The sequence below is a fragment of the Falco rusticolus genome, chromosome Z (genome assembly GCF_015220075.1).
Source record: "Falco rusticolus isolate bFalRus1 chromosome Z, bFalRus1.pri, whole genome shotgun sequence".
NCBI lineage: Eukaryota > Metazoa > Chordata > Aves > Falconiformes > Falconidae > Falco > Falco rusticolus.
Genome location: NC_051210.1, coordinates 84,196,120 through 84,214,113, shown reverse-complemented (window position 1 = coordinate 84,214,113; position 17,994 = coordinate 84,196,120). Strand labels below are relative to the sequence as shown.

The 17,994-nt window shown below is 39.7% G+C and overlaps 1 protein-coding gene across 10 annotated transcripts in view; it reads left to right on the top strand.

Moving 5' to 3' along the window:
- The window catches only part of ATP8B1 (ATPase phospholipid transporting 8B1), a 42,903-nt gene extending 25,348 nt beyond the window's left edge, over nucleotides 1-17,555 (top strand). For all 10 annotated transcript variants that reach the window (XM_037373745.1, XM_037373748.1, XM_037373751.1 and 7 more), the window contains 18 exons: nucleotides 109-197; nucleotides 960-1,150; nucleotides 2,055-2,263; nucleotides 3,124-3,167; nucleotides 3,314-3,470; nucleotides 4,654-4,842; nucleotides 5,589-5,701; nucleotides 6,185-6,349; nucleotides 6,704-6,815; nucleotides 7,969-8,044; nucleotides 8,835-8,967; nucleotides 10,121-10,406; nucleotides 11,174-11,397; nucleotides 12,320-12,403; nucleotides 13,337-13,582; nucleotides 13,839-13,977; nucleotides 15,139-15,269; nucleotides 16,138-17,555. In XM_037373745.1, the coding sequence (XP_037229642.1) occupies nucleotides 109-197; nucleotides 960-1,150; nucleotides 2,055-2,263; nucleotides 3,124-3,167; nucleotides 3,314-3,470; nucleotides 4,654-4,842; nucleotides 5,589-5,701; nucleotides 6,185-6,349; nucleotides 6,704-6,815; nucleotides 7,969-8,044; nucleotides 8,835-8,967; nucleotides 10,121-10,406; nucleotides 11,174-11,397; nucleotides 12,320-12,403; nucleotides 13,337-13,582; nucleotides 13,839-13,977; nucleotides 15,139-15,269; nucleotides 16,138-16,368 (2,819 nt within the window). In that variant the 3' untranslated portion in view covers nucleotides 16,369-17,555. The remainder of the gene's footprint in view (nucleotides 1-108; nucleotides 198-959; nucleotides 1,151-2,054; nucleotides 2,264-3,123; nucleotides 3,168-3,313; nucleotides 3,471-4,653; nucleotides 4,843-5,588; nucleotides 5,702-6,184; nucleotides 6,350-6,703; nucleotides 6,816-7,968; nucleotides 8,045-8,834; nucleotides 8,968-10,120; nucleotides 10,407-11,173; nucleotides 11,398-12,319; nucleotides 12,404-13,336; nucleotides 13,583-13,838; nucleotides 13,978-15,138; nucleotides 15,270-16,137) is intronic.
- The last annotated feature ends 439 nt before the right edge of the window (nucleotides 17,556-17,994 follow it).

Here is a 17,994-nt window from a genome sequence, read left to right as displayed (position 1 = left end):
TTATCTTATAACCATTGACTGTGTTTGATATCCCAGTTTTGTAAAATAGTAATGCTAGCACTCGTTTGCATATTGCATCTTTCCTTTTTTTTTTTTCTTTATATTTAGGTGCTGATACAAAAATAATGAAAAATAGTGGAAAGACAAGATTTAAAAGGACAAAAATTGACTCCCTTATGAATTACATGGTTTATACTGTAAGCCTTTTTGTTTACAAATCAGATGTTTGAGTTCATTTTTAAGTGACTAGGGTGAATGCAAATTTAGGAAAGTTTTTTTTCTTTTTGGTGTAATAAGTATGTTTCCACTGTGTTTTGATGCTGATGAGCTGAGATGAAGTAGGAGGAAATCTAAAAACGTGCCTTGCTGTTGGCAGAATCTTTGACCCTAAACTGCAGGTGTTAGAGCAGCCTATATGATGCAGAGAAGTGCTTCAGAACCAGTGTTGCAGGTGCTTCTGCTTGTCTGCACTGAACTGTTGGACAGAGACCTGAGGACCCAGGTCCTGGTCCAGAGGTCTGTGCAGCCTGAAAAGTTCAACACCTGTGGGTTTTGTCCTTGATCAGCACCCATGGGGCATGTGCATGAGAGTACCCGCTTCCTACCACCTGCACTCTGCTAAGTGTGATTCCCTGGGACGGGGAAAGAGGAGAGAGGAGCTGGCCTGTTGTCAGGTAGAGCCGCATGTCTTGGTATGACTGTGGTTCTGCCTCTACTCTGAGCATCTGCGTGTACCCCATTCACTGCCTGCTGAAATAAACATAAAAACATGATGACGATGCTTGGAGAATAGACTCAACTTAGAACCCGGATAATCTGAAGAGACTATTTTGTGGGAAAGGTTTGCTCACCCTTCTTTTTGCTTACAAATAGATGTAATACTCCATTTTAAAGATGGGGGGTTGGGATTTAAGTCAAGCAAATGTTTCTGAAGTGTCATGGGCCCCTCTCTGCTGTAGATCTTTATCGTCCTCATCCTGCTGTCGGCTGGCCTTGCGATTGGACACACTTACTGGGAGCAGCAGATCGGCAACTTGTCTTGGTACCTCTATGACACGCAAGACTTCAGTTCGCCGTATCGTGGCTTCCTTAACTTTTGGGGATACATCATTGTTCTGAACACGATGGTTCCCATTTCCCTCTATGTGAGGTAGGTAAATGCCTTGGCCTTTAAAGCTGAACTGGTGGTAGGGTTGAATTACTTCACTTACAGGTTAATGGTGAATGGACTTAATTTCCCATTGGTGGTAACAAGTGCAGCTCCACGTTGGATGGGAAAGCATATTAATTCTCTGTCTTATTGAAAAGACATTGGATAAGCTCATCTTTGCTGATATTTTACAAGAATGTGATTTGTATTGCTTTTAATATAAAGTCATCACTCAAGGATCTTTGACTCAGAATGTAAAGATATCAAGCTTTTTTATAGTATTAAGCGTATCTGTTCTATACTTTGACTAAGGAAAAAATTCTGCCAAGCAATGATCTCTGACAAAATTAGAGACTTGATCCTGCTGGTATTTAACTTCTCAGCCTAGTTCTGCAGTCACAGTGCATGAAAGAAACTACTTGGGAAAAAGAATTCAAATGGAAAAAACATATTTTTCAGACTTAGTTCTCAAAAGAGAGACCTTACTGCTCCATGAGGTATGAATAATTTTGCCTCTGACAAACCTGTCTGTAGCATATTTGAAGTCCTACAACCTCCTACCTGCTCTTCTCCAAATTTTACTTAAAATGCTATTCCCAAGTGGGATTTCTATGTCTTACAGGAGCAGCACCATCGATACCTTTTGCTTGATAAGGGCATAGAGGCTGTTGCCCTGTTACCACAGTGTTGTTGAAGCTGTAATCCAACATCAGTTTGAGTGGCCTGCATAGAGGTTATGGTGCTTTGTAATGTGCTGATAAATGTAATTGTTTTGTCTTAAGTGCCTGGGCTATCTGAGCAATTTGAGTCCCTGAAAACAGAGTCCCCTGGATCTGATAATGTGTCATCATTTTGAAATTTGAGATGCGGTTGGGAGTGAGAGAATTCATTTTATTTCATGTAGCGTTGAAGTGATTCGCTTGGGCCAAAGCTATTTTATAAACTGGGACCTGCAAATGTATTACCCTGAGAAGGACACAGCTGCGAAGGCCAGAACCACCACGCTGAATGAGCAGCTGGGGCAGATCCACTACATCTTCTCTGATAAGACAGGAACACTTACACAGAACATCATGACGTTTAAAAAATGTTGCATAAACGGACAAAGATACGGTAAGTTCGTGCCACGCCACTGCACCCTGTAGCAAAAAAATGTGTCTAGCATAGGAACTCTGATTTGTGCCCGGAGCACAGAGGGAAGTCCCTGCAAGTCCCTGTCTAACCCAGTTGGCAGCATCTGGCCAGTCTACACAAATGAGTAGGAATTTGAATGCTTGTTTGAAATTGGGTGCATATGAGTCATCTTTGTTCCAGCTGAAATTCCACAATTTAGTCCAGGTATTGAGTAAAGTTCCAGTAAAATTGAATTGTTACGGTTTCCCACCCTTTTCCCATTTGAAAAGTGGAAAATGATGGATCTAAATAGAAACTTTGCATCAGAAAAGTCAGAAATTAGTTATATGCAGAATGCTTTACTTTTGGTAGAAACGCTTCAGGGACAAAATTAATCTGGAAACAAATAAGAGAATGCAGTAAGAGCAGGAGTTTTTAGTGTTAGTTACTTCAATTTTCAATCTTTTCTGGATTTCAATATTTAGAATATGCAGCATGTGTGCTTCAAAACTATTGTCTGGTTGGTTCAAATGGCAAAGAACACATTGTGCTAATGTCATGTGCTTTTGAAACATCTTACCTCTGCAGAGAGGGGAGAAATTTCTGACAGTGAAAGCTGTGTTAAGCCAGCGTGGATAGTTTGTGACAATTTTACCGCACCTTTTTTTTTCCTGTATGTTTGCTTTGGTGTTAGTAGTATATAAAGGTACATTGGCTGTGAAAGATTTTATTATTTTTTTTTTTTAATTCTGAGCTATTCTAGTGTGGTAGGTATTCTATATATTTTTTACTTTGTGAATGACTTTGGTAATTTTGTTGTTCTGTCCTGTGCCTTCTAACTGATGGTGCTTGCATTGCAGGAGTCTGCCGGGATGAAGCAGGGCAGCTTCAGAGCCACCCAGAGGTAGGTTGGTCTGATCTGGTGCTGAAGCCCCTGTGGCCTGTAGAACATGGAACGTTCCCTTGCCAAAGTATGAAGAGATGCAAGTAGGCACAAAGTAATTGCACATGACATAACTCAAACTCTCCCTTCTTCTGTTGTCTAAGCAGCAAGTGGATTTCAGCTGGAACAAGTATGCAGATGGAAAGTTCTCATTCTATGATCACTATCTGATAGAGCAAATAAAATCTGGGAAGGAGCCAGAAATTCATAAGTTCTTTTTTCTGCTTGCCATTTGTCACACAGTCATGGTTGATGCTTCTGATGGTGAGTGTATATATATATATATTGGTTTTTTTTCACTTGTGTTAGGGGAAACAGTCACTCAAATCTGGTTGCACAAGGGAGAGATCCAAAACTAATGCTGGTCCCATAAGTGAGAAGTGTTAGGCTGCTCTTTTAAATTAAATGAAAGCAGGAGTCAGTGCTACTCCCTGTGCTCAATTTATCTGACCCTTTATGGAAGGAGGACTGTCTTTATAACAGTTACAGTTGTGGCAAATGCTCATCTTAAATAACAGCAGATTTAAAAAAGCAGGGGAACAGTTCATACAGAGGTCTTGTGTTTTCATGTAATGGGTCCTCTCTCTTCAAATAAATCTTTAAAATCTCAAAAGCATAAACCTCAAGGGAAATCATAATGACATTAGCATAGTCTGTGGTTCCACATACATATGTGAAAGTACAAATACATTCGGAAACTTATTTCCAGTGTGGAAAAATGAATGTTTTCAGCATGAGGGTTTCATGCTCTTACACAGTGACTCACAGCCCCATAGACTTACACAAATCATGTATGTCTGTCCTAAGATTTGGACATATTTGGCAGCAAATAAGCAAAAGGAATAGCAAAAAAAGTGACAGAAACTAAATTTAGAGGTGAACAGCTATTGAATGTAAAAAATAAAGTTGGAAGATGTAGTTAAAACATTGAAGAGTAATACTGCTTTACTCCCATCTTTGCAAGAGCTCTCTGAAACCAGTAGTCTCCTGTCCTTACTTGTTCTTCCAACTAATGTTTTTGGGGCTGTTTCCACTACAGTGTATTGGTGTCTGTGGCCGAGGATTTGTGTTTCGGAGCTTCCTTTGAAAATGCTTAAGTGAATGTATTGAGAAATTAAGATATTTAAGCTAGACTTGTTTTGATACAGAAGAAGTTACAGCTTTTGCTTTTATACCTGGAAAGAAGAAGGTTGAGTGGTTTATCCCATTTTGAAAGTACATGTCATAAAAGCAGGGTGGGGGGATCCCTAGTCCCTCTCCTCTGTGTGCGCTGCTGTTGGGTGTTGCAGCAGTATATTAGATCCCACTTCAGAAAGGGAAAGGACTTTGCTTGTCCAGCGCTCGGTTTCTCTAAAGAATGGGTGTGAATTTTGTAGCTGTGGTGTCCAAGTGCCCCTGTAACACTCAAGTATATCCTGGCTTTCTCTTCACTGTTTCAATGATACAGGTCAGCTCAATTACCAAGCAGCTTCCCCAGATGAAGGGGCCCTGGTTATTGCAGCCAGAAACTTTGGCTATGTTTTTCTGTCACGAACACAAAATACTATCACTATAAGTGAAATGGGGATTGAAAGAACTTATGATGTCCTTGCAATCTTGGATTTCAACAGTGATAGAAAACGGATGTCTGTCATTGGTAAGCTGATTACGACCAGCCTTTATAGAAAAGGTCACTTGTATTCCGTAGGTGAAAATGTACGTGCAAGGGGAGTTGAAGTCAAGAATTAAAGCTGTGTTAACACACCATCCTGTGACAGATTTAATCCACATAGCTCTGGATAGCAAAAGAGAGGCTTTGTAATTAGGTGTAAATGTGTCTGCTAGACAGTCCTGGTGTTCACATGTGGCCTCTGCTGAAGACAATCTTAGGTCCCTTTAGTAGAAGCTTGAAGAAATGCTACAAAGATGATTTATTCCCCTTTTGCCAGAGAGAGCAAATGAGCTGCATGTTCCTCTAGCTATTGGAATACTAGATATGCAGGTTGAGGTATAAATAGCTCTTTTGTTTTGATTTTAACTATCTTTAAAGAAGTCAGTCCTGAAACAGTTAGAGATCTGGTTTTAAGGCTGTAATTACAGTGCATCTTACCTCTAGCATATGCTCTGCCCAGGTCCTATGGGCAAGTGAGATGTTAATAGCAGATGAACCATTATCAAAAATTTAATCCTTGGGAATTTAAAAATCCCCTCCTCTCATGAAAGAGAAGAAGAAATGCACTTGTCAACCAAGTTACTTAATTGAACGGTATTGGATGTGATGAAGAAGAAACGTGATCTTGTAGCTTTGGTACTTAGCAGCAGACTGAAAAATCTAATATGAAACTATTCCTTAATTCAAATGTACTCTAACATTTGTCCCACTTCTCATATTTTACTCCACAGTAAGGGAATCAGGTGGAAATATCAGGCTGTATTGTAAAGGGGCTGATACAGTAATTTATGAACGGTTGCACCCAAGGAATCTAAAGAGAGAAGCCACAGAAGAAGCACTAGATGTACGTTTGTATTTCATATGAATTTAAAAAATTAAAAATAGTTTATTTCTGACTATAGATTTATTAGTTTCCTTTTCCTAAGCTGTTTAAACAATTGCAGACTATAATTGGTTCTACAAGTTATCCCAAACCTGAGAAATAATCAAAGTAATGTAAGTTTTCATGCGTGTTCTTAAAAATGCATTCATGTCTTCTCATGAGAAGTAAACTTAAATTTTGTCTACATGCTTTTTTTTGTAGTTATCAGTATTCCGGGTCACTACACCCTGTTCTGTTTGTCATCTCTTCAGTCTTTCAGTTCAGACTGCCTTGTCAGCTACAATTTAATTTTTGGCATTTCTGAAATGCCCAGGACTAATTGTGCAGTCAGATTTGTTTTATCAGACTTACCAAATGCTTATGATCTTAACTCTTAGATTTGGATTGCAAATTGAGAGTTCTGTTTTGTGGATATGTTTTTTTTAAATTATTATTATTTTTCAGATTTTTGCAAATGAAACTCTTAGGACACTCTGCCTGTGCTACAGAGACATTAGTCATGATGAATTTGAAGCTTGGAATAAAAAATTTATGGAGGCCAGTGTAGCTACAACTCATCGTGATGAAGCTCTGGACAAAGTATATGAGGAAATAGAAAAAAACTTAACTGTAAGTCAAGCTTTACATTTTTAGTGTAGTTTTGTTCTCATACAGGAAGAAACAGATCTTTTTGGAAATAAATTATCCTTGTTTATTAGGACATTTTGACTTAGATCTTTTCAGTATTTTATTTGCTTTAGAGCCATACTAAATTTAAGAGTTTAACAAAATGAAGGGAAATGTATTTTTGTATGTGCACTTCAGTGTGGTTGCTTCTGTGTGCAAGCATTTGTCTACTGAATTTGTAGCTTGAGTACCTTGTCTTGAAGACCTGTCCAGAACAGTTTCATCCTCTACTGAAAATGAATCAGTTTTCTACACATGTTTATCCTACTAAATGCCTGTATTTCAAATATTTTCCAGCTGCTTGGTGCGACAGCTATTGAAGACAAACTACAGGATGGAGTTCCAGAAACCATTTCCAGACTTTCAAAAGCAGACATTAAAATCTGGGTGCTTACGGGTGACAAAAAAGGTGGGTTTGCTTACGGCCAAAGAGTTAGTAAAAACAGCATAAGAGCTAGAAGATAAACTGGGGCAAATGCAGACTAGAAATAAAGCGTGTTTGTAGAAAAGCTTAGTATGAAAGTCCATTTGAATTGAAACTGGAGGAATTTCTACAATATGCAGAATTTCATCCCAGTTGTTCCCAATCCAGAGTTACTGGATGGGCTTCTGCGTAACTTCAGTTCCTCCAACAGATTATCTTAGATGACTGGTTCTGTAACCATCTTCTGTACAGAAATATCCAGCTACTGCTTTTCCCAGTGTAAGGCAAATGCAGGATAACTTGCTTTTAACACCAGGCTTGCTTGGCTCTGAGGGCAGATACTGAAACTTGTCTTCTTACACTGCAGATTTACTTTTCAAATAATCACAAGTGCTGCTGACAGAAACTGATTTGATTTTCTTTTGGTAGTTGATTTCTTCTGGTAGTCTGTAGTCTGGCAACACATTTTGTTAAGTCAGTTCAAGAAATTGCATTAAATTTGTAATTAAGAATGGCGTTACTACAGCCTGGGTGGAGGTACTACCAGACCAGTGTCTCTCTGATGCTGGTGACAGCTTTGGCTCAAGGAATCCAGAGTAAGGTCGGAGCAGGACAGTATGGCATACCCCATAGTTGATTCTTGTGATGCCTTTGGTGAAATGGCTCTGTGACATGGAGGCTACATCTCCACCATCAAGTTAAATAGGCCCTGGCAGATCTTTCTTCCATGAATTGCCTGATAGACTTTTCCAGGTCATTAAAAGTTTTTCCATTAAAAACATCTTGTGACAATGCATTCCACCACATTCCACACAAGTAATGTGCATTTTATAGGAAATGTTTTATAGGAAATATAGTTTCCTGTTGTTGACTTTAAATCCATTGCCCACTGTGCCCACAGTTGTTGTATGACAAATAATTAACAAGCATTCCCCCTGCTTCTCTGTGCTATGTATGATTTACACACACATACACACACCCCTGTTCATCCACACTGTGGTAATGAAAGGGAGCTTCTCATACTGAAACTTAACTTCAAAAATTACTTAAGAGGACTTCAGGTACTTCTGGCTGCTCCCAGCAGTTACTCATGACAGACCTTTAAGTAAATACTTTCCTCTCGTTTTTGTAATTGTAGAAACTGCTGAAAATATTGGATTTTCTTGTGAACTCTTAACAGATGAAACAATAATCTGCTATGGAGAAGATACCAGGCAAGTGAGAAGCACTTCTTTTTTTCTTTATGAATTAGTTTTAAAAATGGAACACTTTTAACCTGGCAGTAACATTGGTTTGTCCCACAGTGACTCCCCAATGACTGAACAGTATTTCTCGGCAGTTGTTCAACTGTACATTGCCCATTTCTTTGCTTTTTACAGAATTGTGATGTTTTACAAGGCAGCCCTTTAATTGTGGGTAAAGGTGGTGATACCCTGTTTGCAGGATCTTTTACGTTCTAGGTCAACTGTTGACATTAAATTTGTCCTGTAGTTTGGACAAGTCTGGAGACCACCTGGAGTGGGCCAGGCAGGTCTGTCCCTAGTCCAAATCTTGAGTAGTTGCCAGGTTTTGTTCTTGCTGCCTGTCCCTGAACTCCAGCATTACGCAAGCTTATCTTTCACTCTGTCCTATGCTCCTGTACGCATACAGACCTATGCTATAAAACCACAGTGGATCATAAGATACTCAGTGCTTAGTCATAAAGAATTTTTCAAAATGGTTAGACCCAAGGAAAAACAGCATGAGACTGGGAGAACAACTAGGGCCTAATGGTGTCACAGCTATTTCTGACTCATTTTTCCAAATTCTTCCTAATTTGCAAACCAGTATGATCCTCTTTTCACTATTGCTCTAGCACTGCTTGGAGCATCACCTAATACATGGCAAAAAAAAAATCCTTGCAACATACAATACATTTCTTTCTTGCAGATTTTCAGTCTGGGACTGATCTAGCTTAAACTTTATCCTTGATTTTTCTGTAATAATATCTACCTCTCTTTCCAGTGCTCTTCTTCAAACCAGGTTGGAAAACCAGAGGAACAGAGCTGGATCAAGTACACATTCCTCTCTTAGAATGAATGAGCCCTTCTTCCAGGGTAGTAAAGATCGTGCTTTAATAATCACTGGCTCCTGGTTGGTATGTACAAAAGGTGTTCTCCTGTGTAGTTGAGATCTTGGCAGTACCACCAAGTCCCAATGTCCTGTGCTGAGGACTCTGTTCATTTGTCTGCTTTGCCACACCAGTCATTGAAAACTCTTTGGCCATTGTGCTGCCAATTGAATGCATCTGTTTGATATTTATATTCAGAAATATTTTCGGTTTTGAGATGTCTTGGGCCTCTCAAATCACCCTCGTAGCTGCCACTGAAGTAAAGCCACACCCCTGCAAAAGCACAGTCTGATTTTCAGAGTATTTATTCTTCATGGGGATTCTGGTCTAATGGAAAAAAAAAATAATAATGAGAGAGATGGCTGCCAGCATTACAGGATGGTGTGGCTTCAGTATAGGCACAGAAATAGTGCTTGAAATGAGAGATGGGAGTGAAAGGGTAGAAAAAAAGACAAGTTTTCTGCTCATTCCTGCAATATAGTACTCTTACAGGACCTTAGATAGCAGAAAAGAGCTTTTAGCAGAGAGGTGGCTAGCAGTAATTTAGTGACGATTACCAACCCTGTTGGCAGGCTGCTCATACAGACACCTGTGAAGGAGAAAGTCCAGTGGACAGCTAAGGACCATCTGCCACGTTTCAGCATTCCAGCCCTAAATGTTGATTTCGCATAAAGAAATGTACATCTGTGCATAAGGCATAGGAAGCAGGCTGGGGATGCCCACTGGTAGTCTAGCAGGAGCATCAGATAAAATTGCAGGCCTCGGTTAGCCCCTGCTCCAGCTAACTGCCCCAGAGCTACCCCGGGTATTTATAGGACATTTCCACATGTGCTGGGCATGGTCATGCTTCTTTCAGGAGACTGGGAGCTAGGAGAGGGAGAGGTTTAAATACCACAATGTTTTCAAAAGTGAATTCATTCCCATCAGAATAAATGTTCCTTTGAACTCTGTAAGAACTGCAGTGATAGTAAGTACAAGCATTTTGCTTTTGTTAATCCCCCAGAGTACATTCTTTTCATTGTTTCCATACCTCTTTCTTTGCTACTCTGCACAAGCATTTTATTAAAATGCTATAAATGGATGATGGGAGCATAATGAAGTACAGTGTGTTGCATAGGCAGTACTTGGAGTGAGATTTGAAATAGTGTCAAAGGGAACATGATATGTTTTTGTTACACAGAATGAAATCCTGCTAGAGAAGAAAAAGAAGAAAAAGAAATTGAAACTGAAATTCCCCAGGACAGCAGAAGAGAAAAAAAAGCAAACTGAGAAGAGAAGAAGGGCTGAAGCTTACAAAGAACAGCAACAGAAGAACTTTGTTGATTTGGCCTGTGAATGCAGGGCTGTGATCTGCTGTCGAGTGACTCCGAAGCAGAAAGCCATGGTGGTTGAGCTTGTGAAGAAGTACAAGAAAGCTATTACTCTGGCTATTGGGGACGGTGCCAATGATGTAAACATGATTAAAAGTAAGGCAGCTGTAAAACTCCGGGTAGGAAGGATCTCTTCTGGGTGTTCTCCTGCACTCCCTTCACTATTACTCTTTGTTCAGAAGACTCTACCATCTATTTCATTACCCACATTAACATCACTTGAATTTTGTTAGCTTCTGTGCCTGTTCTTTCCTTTTTTGAGGAAGCCCTTTATGAAATGGTTAGTGTTTTTTGCTGATACATGTTAGCTTTTTCTGTAGACATTCCCTGAGAAGGGGCTTGAATTACATCTGTTATCATGTTGTGGGTTACAAAAGTGTAATACAAAGAACAAAGCAGTAGCTTGGCTGCCCCTTGCTTGGAGGTGTTAGCCACCCTGTATTGCAGCTAGTGCTCTTTGAACCACTTCCTGAGAAAGCCCACTGAGAAAGAAACTTCTGGGATACGGTTATGTGACAGGTGTGTTTGTAAGCTGCATGGCCAGTTTGTGCAGGGGCTTGCTTGCTCTGTCTCATTGCTTAGTTCTCCCTTGGTCAAATTTCCCAGCATCCATCCTGATGGAACAAGCGCTGAGAGAGAAGCCAAGCGACAGTGGAGAGGTGAGCAGCAAATAACAGGGCAAGGAAGGGCTTTTGCACTGTGCATTAGTCTCTAATGCAGCTTTTGTGCTGTGCACAGAAATAAAATGGGGCAGAGGAATCTGAAGGAGAGAATAGGAACCGGTAGAAGATTTGCCCTCCGTCGTATTGTTCCTCTACCTTTGTTATTAAACATAGTGTGTGGTGTTTGTTTCATTAACTTAGCTGCCCATATTGGAGTTGGAATCAGTGGCCAAGAAGGGATGCAAGCTGTTATGTCAAGTGACTACTCTTTTGGGCAATTCCGCTACCTCCAAAGACTGCTGCTGGTCCACGGACGATGGTCTTACATTAGGATGTGCAAGTTTTTAAGATATTTTTTCTACAAGAACTTTGCTTTTACGCTAGTCCACATCTGGTATTCATTCTTTAATGGCTTTTCTGCCCAGGTAAGAAGGCATGCTCGTGTGTAAAGTTAACAAGTACATCTTCCTTTCTGTCAGTGCAGAATAGCAGAGGGTTAACCTGGGAAGTGATGGGAACCTTGAAGTTATCATAATTTCTGCAGGAGAATAGGTGATAACTGCTAATCTAGTTAGTTACAAGCTAAGCAGTTGGTTGTGATTTCAGAACACTGAAGTCAGTATCATGATTGTACAGGGAGGAAGAGATTGTTATATAGCAGTCTGGGAAACCTTTCCTGCTACTTAAGGTACTCCTAGGTTAAGTGAGACAGTGCATGTATGTATCTGTAGGAAGCCAATTCTTGATCTTGAACTGCTGGCTAGAATGGCTTGAAATGTGTTTGTTGTAACTGGCAGTGTTTGAAGTGCATATAGTGTGGAAAGGCTTTTTAGAGCTGAGAGGCATCTCTGTGGGCATAACCGAAAGACAGGCAGATGTCACTGCATGGACCAGCATGGATGATCAAGGCTGTAGTCATAGACAAGCAGCCCTGCCTGGGGTTCATGCTGTGTGCTGTGATGGAAACTGGCTGCCTAGGACAGAGCCAAAAAGGAGCATATAAAGAAACCAGGGCTCCCAGACTTGTGTGTGGGATGCCAAGTGCTTATCACAGTCACAAGTGCAGCTACAAACCAGGTTGACGCTTCGTGTGAAGTGTTCGGTTTTGATTGTGTTCCGGGTCAGGTAACACCAATGGTTTGTAAGGAGGGGGCAGCTTAATACAGGCTAAAACTAGTTTCGACAGAGCTTTGAGCTGAGGTGCTGCTTGCCTTTTGGGTAAACACTGAGACACCTTGGTAACTTAATGCTGTAGTAGAGCACGTGTGAACTTTCTCAGGAACTGGAAAGAAAGGGTGTAATCAAAAAGAAATCATTAACTTACTGATATTCCTCCTCTTCTTGCAGACAGCATATGAAGACTGGTTCATCACACTGTACAATGTATTGTATTCTAGTCTTCCGGTTCTGCTGGTTGGGTTGCTTGACCAGGTATTCTCCACATTGTTAATAACAGATGAATCCAAAGGCAACTAACATCAGGTCTTTAATTATACTGAAACTGGTTGCTTTGTTCTATATACAAGGCATTTTTGGGTGGCTGGTTTGGTTTTTTTGGCTTTTAAAAAATGTATTCATCTTCCCAGTGTGTGAGGTAACGAGACAATAAGCAGAGGGTTACCAAAATAACCAAAGTTAATTGGGTTGGAGGTCTTCAGCGCTAATAATGTTTGTTAAAAATGTTTCTTAATGCCTGCTGTTCTGTGTCGTCATTCACACAGCACAGCAATGGGCAGCTCTGTTAATGGGAAAAGATGTTCCTTGCTTACCCTTCTGAGCTGAAGATGTAGGGACTAAACAATTTTGAATGACCATGTTTGCTAGGAAGTCTTGGTGTGTAACATTTGTTTTAATCCAGAGGGACAAGTGCTTTTGGCCTTCTCCACATTCTTCCACACAAGGCTTACCTGCTGATTAGGGAAATCAATGTTTTTGCTTTCTTTTGTGATAAAAGCTAAGAAGTAAATTCAGTACCAAATTTAAGGTCTCACTGGAGTATTTGTTAGAGGCTTAAAGTCAGGACATGCAACAATAGCCCCCATCTTCTGGTTGTTTGCTGTGTAGGGAAAGGACTCCAGCACAATACATGGCTGTGAAGAGCTCTGTAATTGTGGACATTCTTGCCTTGGCAAATAATGGGCTAAAAATCTAGAAGCCTGTAAATAGGATATGAGATAGCTTTGTGAAAGATGTCCTCCAGACTTACTCTGTGCAAAGTCCTGCTTCCCACACTGCTACTTGAAAAGGAAATGTGTCATTTCCTTTGGGGCATTGTATAGTTCAGCTTCTTATTCTTTAAAAGCTCATGCTGAGAACAAGAAATTACAGCAACTTTTTCTTTTTTCCTTTTCCCCCTTTCTTAAGGATGTGAGTGACAAATTGAGTCTTCGGTTCCCTAGACTGTATGTTTTGGGACAGAAGGATTTACTTTTTAACTACAAGAAATTCTTTTTAAGTTTGCTTCATGGAGCTATAACTTCCTTGATAATCTTCTTCATACCATATGGAGCTTACCTTAAAACCATGGGACAAGATGGAGAAGCACCTTCAGATTATCAGTCATTTGCTGTCACAGCAGCATCTTCTCTTATATTTGTCGTCAATTTTCAGGCAAGTGAGCTTAGCTTCCCCATCTCTTGTTGCTCTGAAAACACTTTCTGGTTGTGTTTCAAAATTTGTCTACTAAAAACATAACAGTATGTAAAAAAGCTTCTCTTTTTTGCCTTCTCTATTCTCTGTTGATGTGCTCTGGCTGGCTGACTTGTAACTGGATAAGAGATTACTCAACCAAAATGCTATCAGTCTTCAGAGTAGTTGACATTATTTTAAATTAATAAACTCATTTGGAGGTTTTGTTTGCTTTCAGATTGGCTTGGATACATCTTACTGGACTTTTGTTAATGCTTTTTCAGTATTTGGAAGTATTGCACTTTACTTTGGTATCACATTTGACTTCCACAGTGCTGGAATCCATGTTCTCTTTCCTTCTGGCTTTCACTTCACAGGTCAGTCCTTGTGTTTTGTGTTTCTTGTTCCTCTCTCATGCAGCTTTGTAATGTCAGCAGAACTATGGCCGAAATGTCGTGGCATGAACCTGATGCCTGTAAAACTACGTTAAGTACCAATTCACTTCCAAGGAAGGGTTTTGTTGATGTTTGAGGCCAGGTTGTTTTATTGAGAGTATTTCTTTTCTTTTAATGAAAAAGAGCTGGAACTGGATGTTGCCAAGCAGTAGGAGTCTGCAAGTAAAAACTAAGTTAAAATTGGTGTAAATTATTAAAAATTTTTAGATGTAATATTAAAGTAAGAGGAATATGATGATCTGGCAGAGTATGCATTTGCCAAGCTGCTTTAACTGATCAGTGGAAGGTAAAACCCCAAAGGAGGATGGCGCCAAATGCTGTTAGCAGCTCCCTGGGATCTTGCTGCAAGGCCAGGGAGGTGTAAGTAGCAGCCAGTTAGGAATTTTTTTTCTGAGGAAAGCTGTGCTTTCTAATTTCCCTAGTGACAGATCTTTCATATGTTGCCTTGGATTTAAATATCTCCGCCCAGAATAACAAATCCCCTCAATTTTATGTTCTCATTTTTAAGCTGAACCCAACTGAAAAAAGGTAGTAGACTCTAACATAACACTTTTCTTTAACCTTTTGTAATGCTTTAGACTTCTTTTATCATTTTCTTCTACCTGAATACTTTATAGATTTCAGAAGTTTATAAAGATATGACTGCTACTTAGTTTGATAGAAACCTCCATGAGATTGGGTATTTGGCTACTAAATATCGCTTGCTTCCTAGACTACATGCATGCCAAGATACCAGGAGGGCTTTTTCTTGCTTTGCATGCTTTAAAGCAGGACAAAAACTGTGCATCTCAGCCAAGCATTTGTCTTGCAGCCTTCCAGAACTCTGAAAAGGGCTTTGACATGGATGTGGATATGTTGTAATAGAAGGGCTTTATAAAATACCTTGCTGTTATTTTCTCTTCATAGTAGAGTCTCTGAATAAAAGCTTAATATTGTGAAAGACAACAGAATACCTGAATGTTAGGTTCTGTGTATGTCCTGTCCTGTTTGGAGAGAAGCTGTGGCTTTTGGCATCTCATTTGCATTATATAACTAGTTTACTTGATCACATCATAAGCTAATTCTTCTTTTTTTAATTCCTAGGAACTGCTCCAAATGCTCTGAGACAGCCATACCTCTGGTTGACCATGATTTTATCAATTGCTATTTGCTTACTTCCTGTAGTGGCACAGCGTTTCTTATCTATGACAATTCGGCCTTCAGAAAGTGATAGAGTGAGTAAAGTCTTATGTTATTTTGGTTAATTAGTAATATCTTTACTTACAGGACCCAGTATTGGTGCTAATATTAGAGATGAGTAAGTGACTGTGCCCTAGAATTACAAGAGACTGGAGCTCAGGTCCTATGGCCAGGGAGGGTGGCAGCAGGGCTCTCTGGAGGCCAGATGGAGCCTGCCTGCTGGCTGGGTGACAACTGGTGCTGTGACGTTTTGCCATCCAAAGCAGAATGTCACTTTTATGTGTTCTTATTTCCCAGTGTCTTCCTTCTGTGCGTCTCTGGGATAAAGAGGTACATGTACAAGCTCAGCACGCAGTCCAGTGTGGGCTCATTCATTGTTTGTCTTGGCTGAGCACTTGACATTGTAAAACCACAGAAACCCAATTTGAAGCTACTGATGGTCTGACGTCTTTTTATTTGGGCTGTGCTAGAGTTCCGTTGTTATGTGTCAGAGTATAGTGGGCAGGTTTTGCTTCTGTTCTGCCTTGAGCTGGCAAATAGCATATGGGTATGAAAGTAGTTAAAATTGTGGTGGTGGTGTTTAAAAAGGTATTAAAGAAGTGTCAACATAAGAATGCAGGAATAGCTTTCAATTTCATATTTTCAATCTATGCAGTGGTGAAAGACGTTTAAAGATAAATGACCATAATGACATACAAAGTAACACAGTGAGTCTTCCTGAAACAGCAGTGTGTTACTGCATATATTCTTGTTTGTAACAAAATCAAATTTGAACAAGAGAACCCTCCTGTCCAAGCAGTTTAAGGATGCAAAAAAATATTGGGTTATTTCCCCAGACAGTAAGTGCAAACAACCTGTTTTCCCTTGTAATCCATAAACTAATCTGTCTTTGCATGCATGAAGATTCAGAAGAACTGTAAGAAATATGTGGCAGAAGAACAACAGTGGAAGCAACGGCAGAGTGCTTTTCGCCGAGGGATATCTGGCCGTCGTTCTGCTTACGCTTTCTCCCATCAGCGAGGATATGCTGATCTTATTGCTTCCGGACGCAGCATACGGAAGAAACGGGCTCCTTTGGATGGAGTCCTGGGCAACAGTATGACACAAGTCAGAGATGCTCATGAAACGAGCTGATTTACTGCATTTTGGGAGAAGCCCCAATGATTGCACAAAAAAAAATATTTAAAAAAAACTCAGGATATTTTTTTTAACCAAAGGGCATAAGGGTGTGAAGATTTTTATGTTTTATCCCAGAACTTCCTGGCTTTGGACTACTGGAAACATAGAAAGGCCAAGAGTTCTCTATGGAGCTACTAATCCTCATGCAACTGATTTCTTTTTAATGTGAAAGTGAAGGATATCTGTGCTAGGGCATGAAAACCCAGCATTGTAATAAGGTTGTTTGGTGGTTACTTTTTTTTAAAGTGGTGCCTGGAATTGCAAAGTTTTTTCTCATTTTAATAATGTGTTGGTATAAAACTGTAGCTACATTTCATATTTTGTCTTTTAAAGCAAAACTGCTAAGTAGCAATAACCTTGTGTGCGCCATTTCATTTAATTGCACAGTCATAATGGCAAATCAGATGATCAGTCTTTTGAGAGGGCCCCAGATATCCTCATCTGAGCTTGTACAGCTGAGATTAAGATATATCTGGTGATAAACTGCAGTCAGTGTCAGTTTTTATTAGTAATTCTGACATTTACAGGTGTGGTTTCTGTTCCTTTCTCTTCCTTCAACAGTTGACTACAGCTTGCTGCGCTAGATGGAGAGAGATCATTCTTTGCATCCTGTTAGAATGAGTGATATGCCCTTATTCCTTTCATAGCAAATTCCTTGTTTTCCCCTGAAATAAAGAGATCAGAGTCAATAGTTAACAGTATTTTTTCTCACTTGCTCTGTGTTTCTCTGCCTGTCTCTTTCCAGTTCTAGAATATGTTTGAGTCTATGTACACAGTGTATTTATGAACAGAAAATCTCTGGAAAGCCGCCCTTTGAGCTGGCCAAAGCTTGTTCATTTCTGTTTTAGATACAGCAGTAATGGATAACTAGAAAACAGTTGCTTTTAGATGGAATATGTTTCACTTGCTAGTGAGTCAGCTCTGACAATGTAAGAAGTGTTTTTATGAGAGTCTCTTTACAGTTGCACATACTTCTGCTCTTGAAGTTGAGATGTATGAATGTTTCACTTTTACCTGTGTCCAACTCCTGGAGTAAGGTTTATTACTGAAATGGTTTTATAGTAAAAATCATGATATACAGCTCTTGTTTAAAGGAATGTACATTTCAAAAAGTCTAATGCAAATAAATATCCTAGAGTTTACAGCTTCTGTTCTAATAAGTATATGGGGAAAAATGGAAGTGTGAGAGGAGTTTAAGTAGGGAATGGAGGTAAGTAATCTCTCATTGAGATGATGGGGTTGGCCTTTTTTAAAAAAGGGAAATATTCCTTCTATTTCTAATGAGACTTAATAAAGACAAACATTCGCCATAGATATGGATTGCTTGGCTTTGGTCATGAAAAGCAAAGCTGCTTTAGCTTGGCCTTCATTGTTTGAAGGGTGACCAAAAAGTTAAGAAAAAGTAGTTGAGAAGGGAGCTTGAAAGCCAGTGGGCTTTGCGCCTGTGGAAGTGTTCTCCCCCTCATGGGAAGAGGTTCCTGCTGTTACTTCCAAGGTAGGCAATAGCAGAGTTTGCACTGTTGTGTTAGAAATTTTCTCAATTGTAGTTTTATTAATTGGACAAAAAAAACAGGCTATCCA